The sequence below is a fragment of the Scardinius erythrophthalmus genome, assembly GCF_964197995.2.
Source record: "Scardinius erythrophthalmus genome assembly, chromosome: 19".
In the NCBI taxonomy this organism is placed as follows: domain Eukaryota; kingdom Metazoa; phylum Chordata; class Actinopteri; order Cypriniformes; family Leuciscidae; genus Scardinius; species Scardinius erythrophthalmus.
In genome coordinates, this window is record NC_138239.1 from 7,214,638 (window position 1) to 7,230,919 (window position 16,282).

General features: G+C 37.7%; 2 protein-coding genes across 2 annotated transcripts; both read left to right on the top strand.

Annotated features, from left to right (window-relative positions):
• Nucleotides 1-704: 704 nt before the first annotated feature.
• Nucleotides 705-4,651, top strand: kcnk3b (potassium channel, subfamily K, member 3b; the record flags this gene model as incomplete). The annotated part of the gene is made up of 2 exons (XM_081348076.1): nt 705-987; nt 3,783-4,651. The coding sequence occupies 2 exons, from the start codon at nt 705-707 to the stop codon at nt 4,649-4,651; spliced, it is 1,152 nt and encodes a 383-aa protein (XP_081204202.1).
• A 2,439-nt stretch (nt 4,652-7,090) lies between these two features.
• On the top strand, nt 7,091-15,386 carry marc1 (mitochondrial amidoxime reducing component 1). The gene is made up of 7 exons (XM_081347671.1): nt 7,091-7,697; nt 8,003-8,173; nt 11,144-11,309; nt 11,925-12,065; nt 12,154-12,215; nt 12,293-12,364; nt 13,610-15,386. Exons 1-7 carry the CDS (start codon nt 7,447-7,449, stop codon nt 13,722-13,724), a joined length of 978 nt encoding a protein of 325 aa, XP_081203797.1. The 5' UTR covers nt 7,091-7,446; the 3' UTR covers nt 13,725-15,386.
• The last annotated feature ends 896 nt before the right edge of the window (nt 15,387-16,282 follow it).

Here is a 16,282-nt window from a genome sequence, read left to right on the forward strand (position 1 = left end):
GAGTTAACGCCACATCCTTTGGATTTTCCCGGCAAAACCGTCCCGAGTCCTTCTCAGAAATATCAGTCTACAGGGTTTCATAAACTAGGAAGTCGGGGAAGGTCTCGTTTTTTAAGTCTCCTTACAAGCTGGTCACACACTGGAAATACAAAAATCGATTACATGAAAATTCTGGTTACACTTTATTTTAAGGTGTCATTGTAACAGTTTAATTATATATTTAACTTCAAAGTAATATTAAGCAACTATACTTACTATAGGGTTAGGGTAGGATTAGGATTTGGTTGAGGGTTAGTTGCATGTAATTATGCATAATTTACTGTTGTTGTTGTTGTTATTATTATGGTAAGTACATGTAACATATGTAAAAAGGACGCTGTCTAAACATATAGCCCCTTTAAGAATTACAATGTAATATGATCGATAACGCGCAAACCTCCCTTCATACTGTAAATGGAGGGAACAAATGACCTTATAAGGAGTGTGTGTATCAGTCCCTGGGGGTGGTGCTGAAAGAACAGCTCCCACTAAACACGACTTCTTTTAATAGCGGTCCCCTGTGGCCACTTTTTCAGGAGACCCTCAGTTGGGTTATTGCTGCCAAGGGGTGCAAGGGAGTTATGACAAGCCATGAATCAGGAAAGTTCCCATGCCCGGACCGGAGCTTCGAAAACTGAGGGATATGTTGGAGCGACTATGAGAAGATGAAGAGGCAAAACCTGCGGACACTCGCCTTAATTATCTGCACTTTGTCCTATTTACTCATTGGAGCGGGAGTCTTCGATGCTCTCGAGTCAAAGCAAGAGAAAACCCAGAAGGGCAAGCTCGACTACCGAAAAATTCTACTTATGTATAAATATAATCTCACCGGGCTTGACTTTGAACAGATTGAAAAGGTCGTGTTGCTTCTGAAGCCTCACAAAGCCGGAGTCCAGTGGAGGTTCGCCGGGTCTTTTTATTTTGCCATCACTGTGATAACGACCATAGGTAATTATTTTTCAGTTCTATCTGATTAACTTAATTTGTTAAGAAGGTCTGTTATAGTTTCCTAAACTATATGCCATTCAGCTTTAAAATCTTTTGTACTTTTTATACTTTTATGCAAAAACAAATGTTTAATTTTCAAAAATGAAAATTATGAATCGCCTTATGCATGTGAAAAGGGACAGTTCCCTCCAATAAAACTCTAATTTGGTTATTTAGTTACTTATAGCATCCTGTTTTATTTTGAGGAAAGTTTCGATGGACTTAAAGTCATTGTTTGGTTTTTCCATTGAAAATATTTTCTCATAAGAGTAATAATATTAGGTAGGCTAATGTAATCATATAGCTATGGGGAATCTAAAATATACAATCACCAAAATGCCATCCTGTAAACTATACTTTCAACGGAAAATTCCTGACAACTGCAGCTGACAGTTTTTAAACGTAAAATCAACATTTTACTGTGTGCGAAATTCAGCAAAATTCAATCTTCGTGACATGTACTCGTTAAAATTGCTTAGTTAACACATATCATAATTCGACTCAATACAGTCATCACTGAAGTGCTTAATCCTGTGTTACAGTTCATGAGGATTTCGTCATTGCTTCCGGTGGATTAGTTCAAAAATGGTCATGGGTTATTTTTGGAAGAGCACCCTTCAAAATGCTAATGTATGTTATGTCAGTTTTCTCTCTGCGTTTTCACTAGCTGAAGACAATTACGTTGCATTGCCTGTTCGAACGATAATAAAGCTAAATAGTACAGGCCAATGTTTATTTTATTTCTCTTTAACCCTCATGTTTTGTTTGAAAGGCTCTTTAATAGCTTTTTAGTATCAGATTAAAAATGGCTTCTGCTATTGGAAAAGATTATATATTGTACAAATAATCATAGGCCTACTTTTATATTTTCAAATCCGTCATGACAAATGTAATCATTTTTTGTCTTGAATATAATCGGGTTACCATTTGTGGGTTACCATGTCAGTTTTTATTAGGTTATAGGGTTAAGGATTGATTCACATGGACTGTAGGGTTTGGATAAGGTCAGATGAAGATATTTACATAAATCATTTAACATTAAGTTAGTTTGGGAATTATGGTTATTATTTGTTCATGCACATAAAAAAAGTAGCCTATAGTCATTCTCAGCAGAACATGCTGATTATTTCAATTTAAACAAATGTATTACCTAATTTATGGGTACAAAATCAGCCTTTGTCCAAAATAAATAAATAAATAAATAAATAAAAGAGATTCTGAAATGTTAAATTCTTCATTCATTTTAACTTCATAATTTGCTTGTTGAAAACTTGATTCGTGACTCTTTTTGGTATACCAATGCCAATACCATATTAGTCTGCCCTCATTGGGGAGTTTACAGCATCATCATACCATTGCGATGGCTAAGTACAATGAACATCAGTAATAATATTTACAGAAAGTTAAAGAACATCCAGTACAAATAAATGTGGGGGGTGTGCGTCTGATGAATAGCCTGATTACTCTGGCCAGTTACAAACCGTGAAGATATTGACTGGCCTGTTTACCTCTTTAAATGATTCAGATGTTTTAATGAGGTTGTTTAGCTGACATACACCACTAAAGAGCACTTATGCTTTTCTCTGCAAGGCTGAATTGAGCCAGTAAATCTCACACTCAGTGGAACCAAAGACCTATTGACATTCTCTGGTATGGTCTTGACTAACCTGTGTTCTACAATTCTGAAAGATCTTTAAATTTATTTTGAATATTATCACTTGATACTATCAGGATTATAATGGGTGCAAGTTGATGACACTACCATGAACATAAATTAAAATGAAAATGCTTTAAATGCTCGAGCTCTGAAAGCAGGATGGATTCTGATTGGCTGTCAGTGATTTTATTGTTCATCAGCTGCAAAAAAACAACGTTCTGAAATTGATTCAAATGATATTGTTTCTCTATGCTGTTATCGTTATAGTTGTGGTGTGAACTCTGCTATTCATTTATATTTAGAATTTTTTTTAGAACTATATCTTTATCTTTATTGTGATGCTTGAAGCCCAATAAGTGGTGCGTTTCCCAAAGCATAGTTTGCCAACTATAATTGCAAGTTCCGCCATTACCAACGTAGTTCACTGATTCTGTGTTTCCTGAAACCATACGAACATTCACAAATGGCATCGCAAAGTTGTGTGGTTGGAACTACAGCTCTCGACCTGTGGTTAAAAGCATAGTTTTTTGTTACCATGTGGACTCAGCTGATCATGCAAAGATCGTGCTTTTTAGCAAAATAAGCAAGCTAACATGCTGTGCAATCTATATCTTTATTGTCTTGATTGAAAATTTGCACTAAAGCACTCAATTCATATGGATTAGTTTTACAATCTCTCAAGACGTTTTTTAAGCGTCAAACTGGTAGCTGTCAACGGAGGGACATCAGATTTCATCAGAAAGATTTTCATTTGAGTTTCGGAGATGAACTAAAGTCTTACGGGTTTGGAAAGACATGAGTAATTAATGACAGAATTAATGACTGAACTATCCCTTTAAGCATTGAGTTGTGTTGTTGAGCGGGGAATGTATTCCAGACTAAGTAAGGGGTCATATATTCATTGTGGTTGGTTGATCAGGAACATTACCCATATTATAAAAACATAAAATTGTATTGGTTCAAACCACAAATCATGTGATGTCCATTCCATTCGATGCAGGATCTGTAGGTCTACAAACATCTAAACATACAACATCAAGTCTTCCATGAAAATGTTGAATCTTTAAATCAATTATCTTTCCCTGCTCTCTTTCCCAAGGTTATGGCCATGCCGCCCCCAGTACGGATGCTGGGAAAGCGTTCTGCATGGGGTATGCGCTTCTGGGCATCCCCCTCACCCTGGTGATGTTCCAGAGCCTGGGCGAACGCATCAACACCTTCGTCCGGTTCCTGTTGCACAAAGCCAAGAAATGCATGGGCCTGCGGAGGCCGGAAGTCTCCATGGCCAACATGGTGATCATCGGCTTCTTCTCCTGCGTCAGCACCTTGTGCGTAGGAGCAGCTGCCTTCTCCCACTATGAAGGTTGGACCTTTTTCCACGCCTTCTACTACTGCTTCATCACCCTCACCACCATCGGTTTCGGGGACTACGTAGCCCTGCAGAAGGACAACGCTCTCCAAAACGACCCTCATTACGTGGCCTTTAGTTTTGTCTATATCCTGATGGGCCTCACAGTAATTGGTGCTTTCCTCAATCTAGTGGTGCTACGGTTCATGACGATGAACACCGAGGACGAGAGAAGAGACGCGGCGCAGAGGGCCATGCTCTCCAAAGATCAACAGATAGGTCCGGTTCTGCGGCGTCCGGACCCTCCGAGCCCAGCCGCCGTGGGACGAGACAAAAGACGAGGGCTGAAGAGCGTCTACGCCGAGGTGCTTCACTTCCAGACCGTGTGCTCCTGCCTGTGGTACAAAAGCCGAGAGAATATGGTGATCCTCCCGCAGGATATGTCCTTCACTGATGCGCTAATGGAGCAAGGAGACGTGTCGCCCCACCACTTTTTCGAGCCCGGCCCCACGGGCTGCGTGTGTTACCCTCAACGCTGCTCGGCCATTAGCACTGTGTCTGCTGACCTGAGAAACATCTCACCGTTCAGGCTCTTCTCCAAGAGACGCAGCTCTGTCTGAATCACCTCACTTCCTTACACAGTCACTGTAGATCTTTAATGAGTCACATGAATTATCTTGATAGCATTATATCACATAAAGATGCTTGAACGGACCACCCAAGATCGAGGCGGACTGATGAAAACTTCTTTTTACTCCAACACATCTATTCTCTATCAACGCTTTGATGACTGTTATGAGAATTCAAATGGTCTTCTACTTCAAATAGCTCATTTACACCCTGAAATGGTGCAATAGACAATGTTACAAAACAGTTTCTAAAGACATATTCTAACCAAAAACTTCCCATTTCGAATGCTATTTTACCCTGTTCAGATTAAATGCTTATGGTATTAGAGTTGTAAATGTGTTAATTTTCTGAAATTTCAGCCATTTTTGGCTTTGAATTGCAATGTTGTTTGCCATTCAGAATGAACTGAGAATGCCTTTTAAATTCCAATTCAGTTCCTTGAGTTGAATTTAGATAGATAGATAGATAGATAGATAGATAGATAGATAGATAGATAGATAGATAGATAGATAGATAGATAGATAGATAGATAGATAGATAGATAGATAGATAGATAGATAGATAGATAGATAGATAGATAGATAGATAGATAGATAGATGTAATAGAAAAATCTATTTAGTTTATATATGTCATAATGGTGATTGAAAAATATGAGATTGGGGAAAAAAATGATATATTGCAATACGTTTGCATTTGCTCACAAAACAATTATACGACACTGGAGGAAAAACACCATTTCAATGTTTTTGTGAGTGAAAGCTGAATTTTTCAGGGGAACGCAATACTTTTGAGAGAGAAAGCAAAGTGTCTCGTGGCATCTTAAAAGGTTTTATGTAATAAAAGTTTCAGGAAACTTTTCAGGATTTTTTTCCCATCACCATGCTCCTTTGGGGGCTCCGTTGAACGCGTGATCTGCATTGAAATTCTTTCAGTAAATTCTCCTTCCTATCCATTCAACTTCCTGTGGGGTGTTGCCAATTAAACTCAAACTCCTTAAAAGGCAGCCAAATCCATAATTCTGTAATTTGCACAGCACAACCATGTTGCATTGATAGTTTTCGCGATGTTGTGAACTACATCTGACACTCTTTATTAAGTATACTGCGATCTGATAAAGGATATTAATATTAGACTCCATTACTGTAATGAGTCCCCTGTAATACGCTATAGACTTCAGTGTAACTGCAAAATGAAACACCTATCAGGTATTTGTTGATCCAGATGGCATACCAACATGACTCCTGCTCTCAGCCCAGCTCTGTACAGAGTGTTAAGGGAATAATCTGACCTTTTTTAAACCTCCTTAAACATATTAACCTGATGGAGGTCACGTGGAGTGATAAAATAATATTCAGATTGGCTGCAAAAACGAGGACAGAGTTGTCTATCTAAGAATGATATCAGAGCCAACATCTCGGCACGGAAAGCGTATACGACTTTTGAACCTGAGGTATCTAATTACTCTTGATGTTTAACACATAAATGTCAGCTTTGAAGATAATGAATAAATATGACCTTGGTCTGAACTAGAGCTGTAGGAAAAACAGCAGTTATCCCATACGGACCCTCTCAGCACTGATCTGGACATTGTGTCCTGTGTATCCCCCATGACTCAGAGAGGCCCTGCTGCTCAGGCTATGTTTGGCTCACACAGGAGTGTGTGCCATCTTCACATCCTGCCAAGGAGAAAGGGCTTTGTGCCCAAGACTTTGCCTTCAGCTATTAAACCTGCATGACACAGTGACAGAAGGAACGGCATTACAACAAATGTCTGTATTGCGCCCCCCATGGTGGCGGCATCTGTTGCTTTTTCTTGTATATTTTTCTGGTTTGGCATCTATATTCATGTGAAAGGTGAAAATATCTTTTGACCAGCAGGTCAGTGAGGGTAGGACAGAGTGTACATTTATGTTTCTAATCCTGTACTTACTAAATGGACCAGGGCAAAAATAACTCTTTGCTGATTAGAATAATAATAAAAAAACAACAGAAAAAATATTTTTTTGTCCATGTGAAATTGATTCTTATTTTTCCAAATGTCAGTAAAAATAAAGGATGTATACGGTGAAAGGTTTATTAATAAGGAATGTGTTATAAGTTCAATACAAGTTAACCTTTTTTGGGTAGAATCTGTGACATGTCATATATTTGCCCAACATTTTGTAAAAACACTAAATTTGATTTGAGTGAAATTATTTTTGAACCCACTAAAACAATGCACATTTATTTGCATGTGTGATGCATAACTTCATCAGATTATTTTCTGAAGTAATTAGTCTTGTCTGTGGACAGTACACCATAAACTTTAGTTTTGTTTGTTCTCAAGGACATTTCTTGGGACTTTTATTAGATCTTGTACATTTAGTTTGTGTCTGCAATCGCATACTCTCTTGAGTAGGTACTTATTTTGAATAAATAATTACTTCACGACCGCTGAGAGACTAGTGAAAAGTGGTCTGAAATTAATGACTGACAGGTGTTTGGGGTGAGAGGGTGACGGCAGCTGCCAAAAAAAGTCGTTTCAGATGGTGATCAAGTTATTATATTTTGATAAAAGACTAACATTTACTTTGAAATAACCTGCTGATGAATCTTTCACAATAAGAGCGTGTAAAAGAAAGTTTTCTGATTTCATGTTGACTTCAAAGCGAGGACCATGCCCCTTTAAAACTACATCTTAGCAACGCGCCTTTTCATTGGCTTAAATAAAACACCGTGCTGAGCGCTGAGAAACCTTTCAGACTTGTCAAATTTCGCAGGCAGGTATTATTTCCGAAAATAAAGATGGACTTCAAAGAGATGATTATGAAAATCTTTGACCAAAATCGGCAAATCGCATTATGCGCTGCAGGCACAACTGTTGCTCTGCTTGGACTCGGTGTCGTGTATAAATATATGCGTCAGGAGAAAAAGTTAACCCGAGTTGGAGTTGTTACTCAGCTGCTGGTTCATCCGATGAAGTCTGGGAAAGTGGTGTCGGTAGACACAGCAGAATGTCTGCGAATGGGGCTGAAATATGGCGAACTGCGGGATCGGTGAGTATTTGATAGAAGTGTGCAATTACTTTGAACGCATTGGCTGTCTGTTTCATACACGCATAAATGTTCTGTAATAGGCTATGGGTCAGTGTGCGAACTATCAGTGACTTTTAATGATTTACTGTCTGATAAAGATGCTAACGGAAAGCGCTCGAGCTGTTGCCATGTTTTTGTCTATTTTGTACCTTTTGTGTCTAGTAAAACTTTTGAAAACTCAGTGAAAATATGAATACTTGTATTATGTAAATGCTTAATTGTGCCACTCATAATTCGCGACATGACATATTTGGTTTTTGATGCAGTCACTGGCTGGTCATCACCGAGGATGGACACATGGTAACCGGCAGACAGCAGCCTCGTCTGGTGTTGGTGTCTTTGAGCTGTGAGGGGGGGCAGCTGTGTCTTAACGGACCCCAGATGGAGGAGTTGAGGGTTCCTCTTCACCAGCCCAGTAATGCAGTTGTGGACTGCAGGTACATAGTGCTACAAACAGGGACCCACCCCACCAACACTTAGGTCACAGCAGAGCCCGTCTATGGAGAGCCTGCCCACTCCCTATTAAAGGTTGGGTAGGTAAGAATTGTCTAAAGAACTTTTTTTTCAAATTGGCTTAAACTGTCTTTATATACCAATACATAATTAAAATGTAAGTACTTTGAAAAAGAGAGTATAAAAATTGAGTGACTATAGTGTATTTAATCTTCAAAAAACACAGCTCATTAATTCCTACCCGGACGAAACAAGTGATTAGCTTGCGCGACTGTCACTCTCCGTTGCCATGACTACCGCTGCTATTACTGGCTTTGCCGACATGCGCGCAGTCGCGCACCCATTTTTAGGTGGGAGTGAATGGAATTAATGAGCTGTGTTTATTGAAGATTAAATACACTAGAGTCACCCAATTTTTTATTCTCTCTATTTCAGAGTACTTGCATTTTAATTATGTATTGGTATATAAAGACAGTTTAAACAAATTTGAATAAAAGTTTTTTTAGACAATTCTGACCTACCCTACCTTTAAGTCCTACTGTACCGAATTTTGGTTGTAGTTCCACCAGAGTTCCACTGGGGGTGATCGCCCATGAGTGCAAAATGAATGGGGCTATGGGGCTAGACGGCTAAATTTGTCTCTTTCATCCGATTGCCGTTGAGAGATCTCAGGATTGATTCAAGGTTTTAAAAGTTCAACATGGGTTATAGGTCGAAAGTTGAATGAACGAGTGCTTATGTCCTTTCGATTTCTTACAAGTTGAGTTGTTGTTGCCCATAACACGCTAGCATTCTGCTAATGAATGCTGATTGGTCAGTGAAGGACTGATTACGACCAGAGATGCCGCTTGATGGCATCGTGGCATCCGAAGCGGGACCAGAAACAAACAAAACAAAAACTCTTCTAGCACGTGTGTTTACCTGTGTCAGCTGTGTTTTCGATGCCTCGAGTGAAAAGAAAGTGCAGAGCGCGAACGCACCAGAGTGAGTGAAGGATTGCCGTTAAGCAGTATCTCTTGTCGTACGATGTGTATGACGTCATTGACACTTTAAAGCAAATAAGTGACTCTAAAAAATCGAACACCCTGCAATGTGTAATTCCTTTGCATCTCCTTTTGAATACAACATTCAATTACTAGACAAAAAATTATATCCTGAGATTTGACTTTGGATTTTGATGAGTATAGCGCCATAGACCTCCATTCATTCTGCACTCGTCCTGTGAGCGCCCTCATATGGAGCCAGAGTGGAACTGCAACCAGTTCAGAAGCCGGAAGTTTACTGAGAGTGAAAATCCTCCCCCCACTTATTAGACATTCTCTGGTCACAGGTACATAGTGCTACAAACAGTAACCCACCAACACTTGGCGCTGATCCACTTGTCCGTGCGACACTACTGTCGCGCAGCTCTCCACTAAATTCCAATGGGTGACGTAAAGCGTCTTTGACGCGCCCGCAAAGCATTCCTGGGAAGGCGGCGCTTCATTTGAAAAAATGCTGCGCGTCAAAAAGCTGGCCGATGCCCATCTTTGTGCAAATGAATTCCGTTAAACGCGACGCGTCTATCCAATAGAAGTAGAGCATATGGAGACGGAGGGAAGTCTCTCGCAGGTCCTCTGTTCTTATACGCTACATTTCCCACTCTGTCAAAACCATGCCCATAGCGGTAAACGCCCATATACGTACCAATGTGGGGAGGCGTCGCGTCGCAAAAGTGGATTACATAAATAAATAAATACATAAATGCATAATTCATGACAGATCTAACCATTTGAAATGGGCATATCAATTTGCAGCTTAAAGCAAGATTAAAATAATAGCTTAATACCAAAAATTAGCATTAGATGCACAGACAGATTCATAGCCTGTAATTTTTTCATACATATATTTTTATTATTATTAGAGGATGTGTGTCGGTCAAGGTGGAAAAGCTTGAGGGACCAGTACACCAGCGAAAAGAGGAAGGAGAGGGAGAGAAACAGGAGTGGGGCTGGGGCCTCATCTGCTCGGCCATGGAAATATATGGCTGTGATGGGGTTCCTGGCCCCGACCACCTCCAATCTGTCCCACCAAGCTACCTCTGCCACACTCCCCCCAGCTGCACCCATCCCTTTGGTCAACTCCCCTCCAGCTTCACCCACCCTGCTACCCCCACCAGCACCCACTCCACCTCTCACAGAGGTGGGGGAGACCTGGAGGAGGCAGGCCCTTCCACCTCTCATTTCAGGCCACAGATGAGGAAGAAGAGAGGGCCAACACTCCCGCCGGACAACTTCACTCCGGATAGGGTGAACCCAATGCCGACGACATGGCTTCTTCCTCCGGAGGTAGAGCAGAGCAGCTACAATGATCATTCTCTGTTTTTGATTCATGACTGCTTAACGAAATCCATAAAACACATCACTTCTTCGAACAAATGTTTTAAATACGCAACATTTCCCGCTCGGTCAAAACCACGCCCATAGCGGTAAACTCAAGGAACTGTGTGTACGCCCATCAACCTACAAATGTGGGAAGGCGTCGCAACACCACGCGACAGTCGTGTCGGACAAGTGGATCAGCGCCGTTAGGTCACAGGTACATGCTACAAACAGTGACCCACCCCACCAACACTTAGATCACATTTAAATGTATGTATTTCATATATTTAGTATAGTGGCTGTATGAAGCATTATAGTGGCTGAATGAAGCAGTTTTATCTGAGTGTTCTTATATTCTTGTATTATTAAGATTTTAATAATATGTTATTTAGCTTTTATTTTTTACATTTTCAGTTTTCATTTTAGTAATTTTGTGTGCTTATATCATGTTTAATTTTTTTTTTATTTCAATTTTATTAGTATGTGTGCCTGTGCTAACTCATTTTATGTGTGGCCGAAGTTTCCTTTGCAAGATAGGTCTTCTAGTTGAAGTGGCATACTGAAACTTGAATTTAATTTTGCTTTTGTGTCCAGAGTCTTCAGTATAGACGTTCAGGGCAGGGACTGCGGGGACGATGTGTCTGACTGGCTTACTCGATACCTGGAATCAGACAAGACAGTTCGCCTGGTGCATTTTGAACCTCATCTAAAGGCCCAGAGGCCTTCTGAGAAAAATCCCCTCTATCCTAAGGACGAAAAGGTTTGATGGACAGCCCTGTAAATGTCTCATACCACAAATAAAGATCTTTAACCATACAATTATTATTGTAAAACTGAAATATTGACTCTTGAGATGTGGGACAAAACATTGTACCTACGATTACTAGTTTTTAATATAGCAACATTCCTACTTTTAAATTAATTAGAGAGGAGAAATTTATTATTTATACATTTATTAATTGGAGAATGAGAAAAACATAATTATGTTTTAGTATTTTTATTTTAGCAAAATTATATCACATTGTCACTCAATTATCCTAAAAGCAGAACTATAGATGTATATTTAAAAGGAAAAAATACTGTCACGACAGAAAAGAATCCCGACAGAGGAGAGTAATTAAAAATGTATATTTTATACAGTTTCACAGCTGTGCTTCTACCTCCTTTCAACATATATGAAAATCTAGTACCTGGCAATATGACTTTTTTTAATATATATATATATATATATATATATATATATATATATATATATATATATATATATATATATATATATATATATATATATATATATATATATTAGTAGACTACAATACACAAAACCAAACAACTTTCTTTGGGCATTATCTGATCTGATTTTTCAATTCTTCAGGTGGCCTATCCTGATGCTGCTCCCATCATGCTAATGTCAGAGGCCTCGGTTAGGGACCTGAATACCCGTTTGGATAGTGATGTTACTGTCTTTCAATTCCGTCCCAGTATTGTTGTCAGTGACTGTGAGGCATTCACCGAGGTATAACTGATTACAATACAATATGAATGATATGATGTAAGGTGTGTTATGATGTAAAATAAAACCCTGTGTGTTATTCCTACACCAGGACACATGGGATCATATTCAGATTGGGCAAGTGGAGATGAAGAGAGTTGTTGGCTGTGGAAGGTAAAGCGGAATATACACTGTTCACAAGTATAATCGTTAGTAATGTAAAATATTTAATTCTGTGTATTAATATTCAGATGCCTCTTTACCACCGTTGACCCTGAGACTGGAGTCATCACCCGGAAAGAACCACTGGACACGCTCAAAAAGTAAGTGCACACATTAGTTGAATCAAAATCTACCCGGATCAAAGGGCAGAGCTCACGGGTTCATGCCTGTTGTGTTTAGTTAATCATTTTCTTCTTGTGCTTCTTGCCAAAGAACTTGGCTTTGTTTCCTTTTAGTTAATCAGTTACAGAATCTGGAAAATGAGTCACATTATTACACGGCTTAATGCGTAAAGCCTTGTGCACACAGGACGATTATCGCCCGCACTTATCTCCGATGTTTAACGTCTCCTGACTAAACAAATGGCGCCAGTGTGAGTATGCACAGCGATGGGCAAAACGGCAGGCTTTTAGCGTAATAAAAAAAAAAAAAAGCCTCTGGTTCGTTTTTTTGGTTTGACACCCCGTGTTAAAAACTGGCCAACCAGTGAGATTGGCGCTTTTGTCCTTGTGCTTGAAGCTGCTGAAGTTACAGCACTTGGTGGCGCTCAAGCACAAACCGGTCTTGCTGAGCACACATTGTTTTTTTTTTTTAGGATTGTTTGATGAATAGAAAGTTTCAAAAAACAACATTTATTTGAAATAGAACTATTAAATATAATTATTTTTCAACATAATAAAGTCTTAATTAAATCAATGATTCAACAAAAACTTTTATTATTGGCCAAAATAACCCATAACATTTTGTTATTTGATTACAAAAATTAAGATTAAAAAAAGAAAGGAAATGAATATTTTTATTTAGCAAAGATGCATGAAACTGATCAAAAGTGACAGTAAAGACATTTATAATGTTGCAAAATATTTCTATTTCAAATCAATTAAACTATTAATCAAAGAATACTTAAATGTATCACAGTTTCCACAAAAATGTTAAGCAATAATAATAAGGTATCGTGTGACATTGAAGATTGGAGAAATGATGCTGAAAATGTTGCTTTGATCACAGGAATCAATTACATTTTACAATATATTAAAATAGAAAACAGTTATTTTAAATTTACAAATTTTTCTCAATATTACTGTTTTGTTATTTTGATCAAATAAATACAGCCTTCGTGAGCAAAAGAGACTTTCAAATTTAAAAAAAAAATCTTACCAACCCCATGTTTATTTGAATTATACATGAATAAATATATTTTTGGTGCAACCACCAACCCAACACCCCCTTCAAGGAAGCCCTGATTCTGCGCATAGGGTAATTTTATTATATCATGTTGTTGGCATCTCTTAATATATCCACGGTTTTCATCACCTACTTGATTTTTTTTTTTTTTTGCTTCATAGCTATCGACTGACTGACCCTAACCAGAAAACCGCGCCAATATTGGGACAGTACTACAGCGTCAAGAAAACAGGTGTCCTTCATGTTGGTGAACCCGTTTATACTGTCACCTATTGATGGAATGATATATCAAACCATATATTAAAATCGAGTGATTCATTTACATTCAGACTAATTTACCATTTCTGAAGTTAGAGTGAATCAATATTCTTATAATTTTTTATTGAATAAGAAATATAAAATCATATGTAAAGATTGTTTGTAAAACTTTCTGTATTGGCTTCTGCAAAGGTAAAGGGACACAACCCTGTCAAGTTTTTTTTGTGGGTAGATTCTAAAACAAAAAAAATCTTCTCTCTCAAAATAATACCTCAAGGGTGAGTGAACACATTCTTTAATGTCCAAAATGTCACCTTTTTTTTTTTTTTGCAATGAGAAGATATGAATTCTGTGATTTGTGAGTAATCCGTATTCTTTATTTACCACAAAATTACCAGTGTGTATTAGCAAGATAATTATGCTGCATTGCGATAATGATCAGGTTTCATGTAACAACTCAAACCAACAACTTAATTGTAACAGTCTGTGACTGATTTAAAGAGGCTTTGAGTATATGATGTTTTCAAAAACCTGATGCTATTTCAGTATTGTTTTCTCTCAACATGTTAAATGATCCCAACCATCAGACACTGAACTATTGAGTAGAATTACTAATACTGTGATGTTGAAAGGAGACCAGGCATACTGAACATAAAGCTTTTTGAAACTTAACTAGTACTGTGTTCATTTGGAAAACATCCAATAGATGGTGCCATTTCAGTGATTACAAGGAGTTTCAGTAGAAGAAGACAACCAGTGACACTAGTGAAACCAGTGAAACCAGTCTATTATATGTAGTTGCTAAGTTAAGTTCTTTTCCTCTCATGACTTAAAGAATGTTTTAATCAAGGGATGTCAAACTCAGTCCCTGTAGGGCCACAGGCCTGCAGAGTTTATTTCCAATCCTGCTTCAACACGCATACCTGTAGTTTTCAAATAAGCTTGAGTAAAAGATTCTGCTTTGTGGCAGCAAAACGTGTGTTTTTTTCCCCTGCACATGTGCCATGTGTATACCAGATACACTCTAAAAAATAATTCTGTGGCTTAGTAAATATTACAGTAATATTTAACTTTATTAAAATCGTTTACTTGATTGTTTGAGTTAAACATACAAAAATAATTGACTAAAAATCCAAGTTAATTTTATCTAAAATTTACAGTTATATTTAAGTTGTTGTTTTTTTTCACTAAAATAATTTTGTATTTGACTAACCAATTATTTATTTTTGTGAAATTTCTATCAAAATATTTGAGAATGGAGAATTAAACTGATCTGTTTCAAGAAACAAAAATCAATATTATTAATATATAACACACTCTAAAGAAATTGAGTAGGTTTACTTAAAGGAACACTACACCGTTTTTTGAAATAGGGCTTATTCACCTTCTTTCCTACATTTAGATAGGTGGGCAAATGCATTTTTGTCTCAGTGCGTGCATTGTTTTAGTTTGACAGGGTCAGCACTAGCTTAGCTTAGCATAATGAATGGAATCCTTTGTTGCCAGCTAGCATGTCCTGAGTAAAAGTGATATAAAAAAAAACACACCTAATTACTTCTTGTGGCCTGCGTATTCACAACACGTACAAATAGCGATGCAGATTAACACTAGGCGATTTCCTATGCAGATATTGACTTGGGACTATATTAGGGGGAAGCACAATACCTGGATTAATAAATGAAAAAAAAAAAAAATTCTTTCAAAGATTCAGCAAAGAAACACTCAGCCACGTTTGAAACAACATAGGGAATGAATACGGGTCATTTTAGACCCATGTTGTGCATTAGAAGGGTAGTTACAAAACAATGATTTTTATTCGAAAAGTAAGAAAGGAAAAATTTAAATAAGGATTTTAATGATCTAAAAAAAGTTAATTGAGGAATAACTAGAATACTGAATGATGAAAATAATTTCTTGCAAAGATATAGAAAATAAAAACTCATGTTCATGAGTCATGTTGTGCATCAAAGGGTTAATATGACAATATGTACTTTTTTGGACTTGTAACATTTGTTGGAAAAGTAAATGAATTATTTCAATTATATAAAAATTTCAGTTAAAATATTTCATATTACAGTAAAGTTTAGTCACTTTCAAGTTTCTGGAATATATTATTGTAGCAGTTGAGATGATGTGAAGCGAACAATGTAAGCATTGCATAAACATCCTTCTCAAAATCCATGTTAAATGTATTACTAAGCTATTAAAATATTTTTCATATTGGGTAGATTAACAGATTAGAAATAGATTAATGGATTAGTTATTATTATTAGTTATCTATCAAAACTTAGCTATAGCTACTTCATGTTTCTTGTTGATTAGAGCCCCTATGGTGTGGACAGAGCAACATGATGTACATTACTTCAGGGTTATGCAGAGCTCAGTGCTTGAGAGATTCAACTTGATTCAGGCGAAAAGCAAGGCCGAAACAACAAAGACGAGAAGAGCAGTGGCACATCGGCAGAAATAATAGAGCTTGATGAACTCAGAAGAAATAACAGAGAAAAAAAGAGCAGCTGAGGAAAACACAGGGAGTGATGAGAGTACGAGGAAGTTAGAGACAGACGTGCCAAAGC

Bases quoted from the DNA above. Each gene is read 5' to 3' on its own strand.
- marc1 (XM_081347671.1), top strand. From the start codon at position 7,447: ATGGACTTCAAAGAGATGATTATGAAAATCTTTGACCAAAATCGGCAA. The intron at 7,698-8,002 runs GTGAGTATTTGA...TTTTTGATGCAG, and splicing joins TATGGCGAACTGCGGGATCG to TCACTGGCTGGTCATCACCG. The intron at 8,174-11,143 runs GTACATAGTGCT...TTTTGTGTCCAG, and splicing joins AATGCAGTTGTGGACTGCAG to AGTCTTCAGTATAGACGTTC.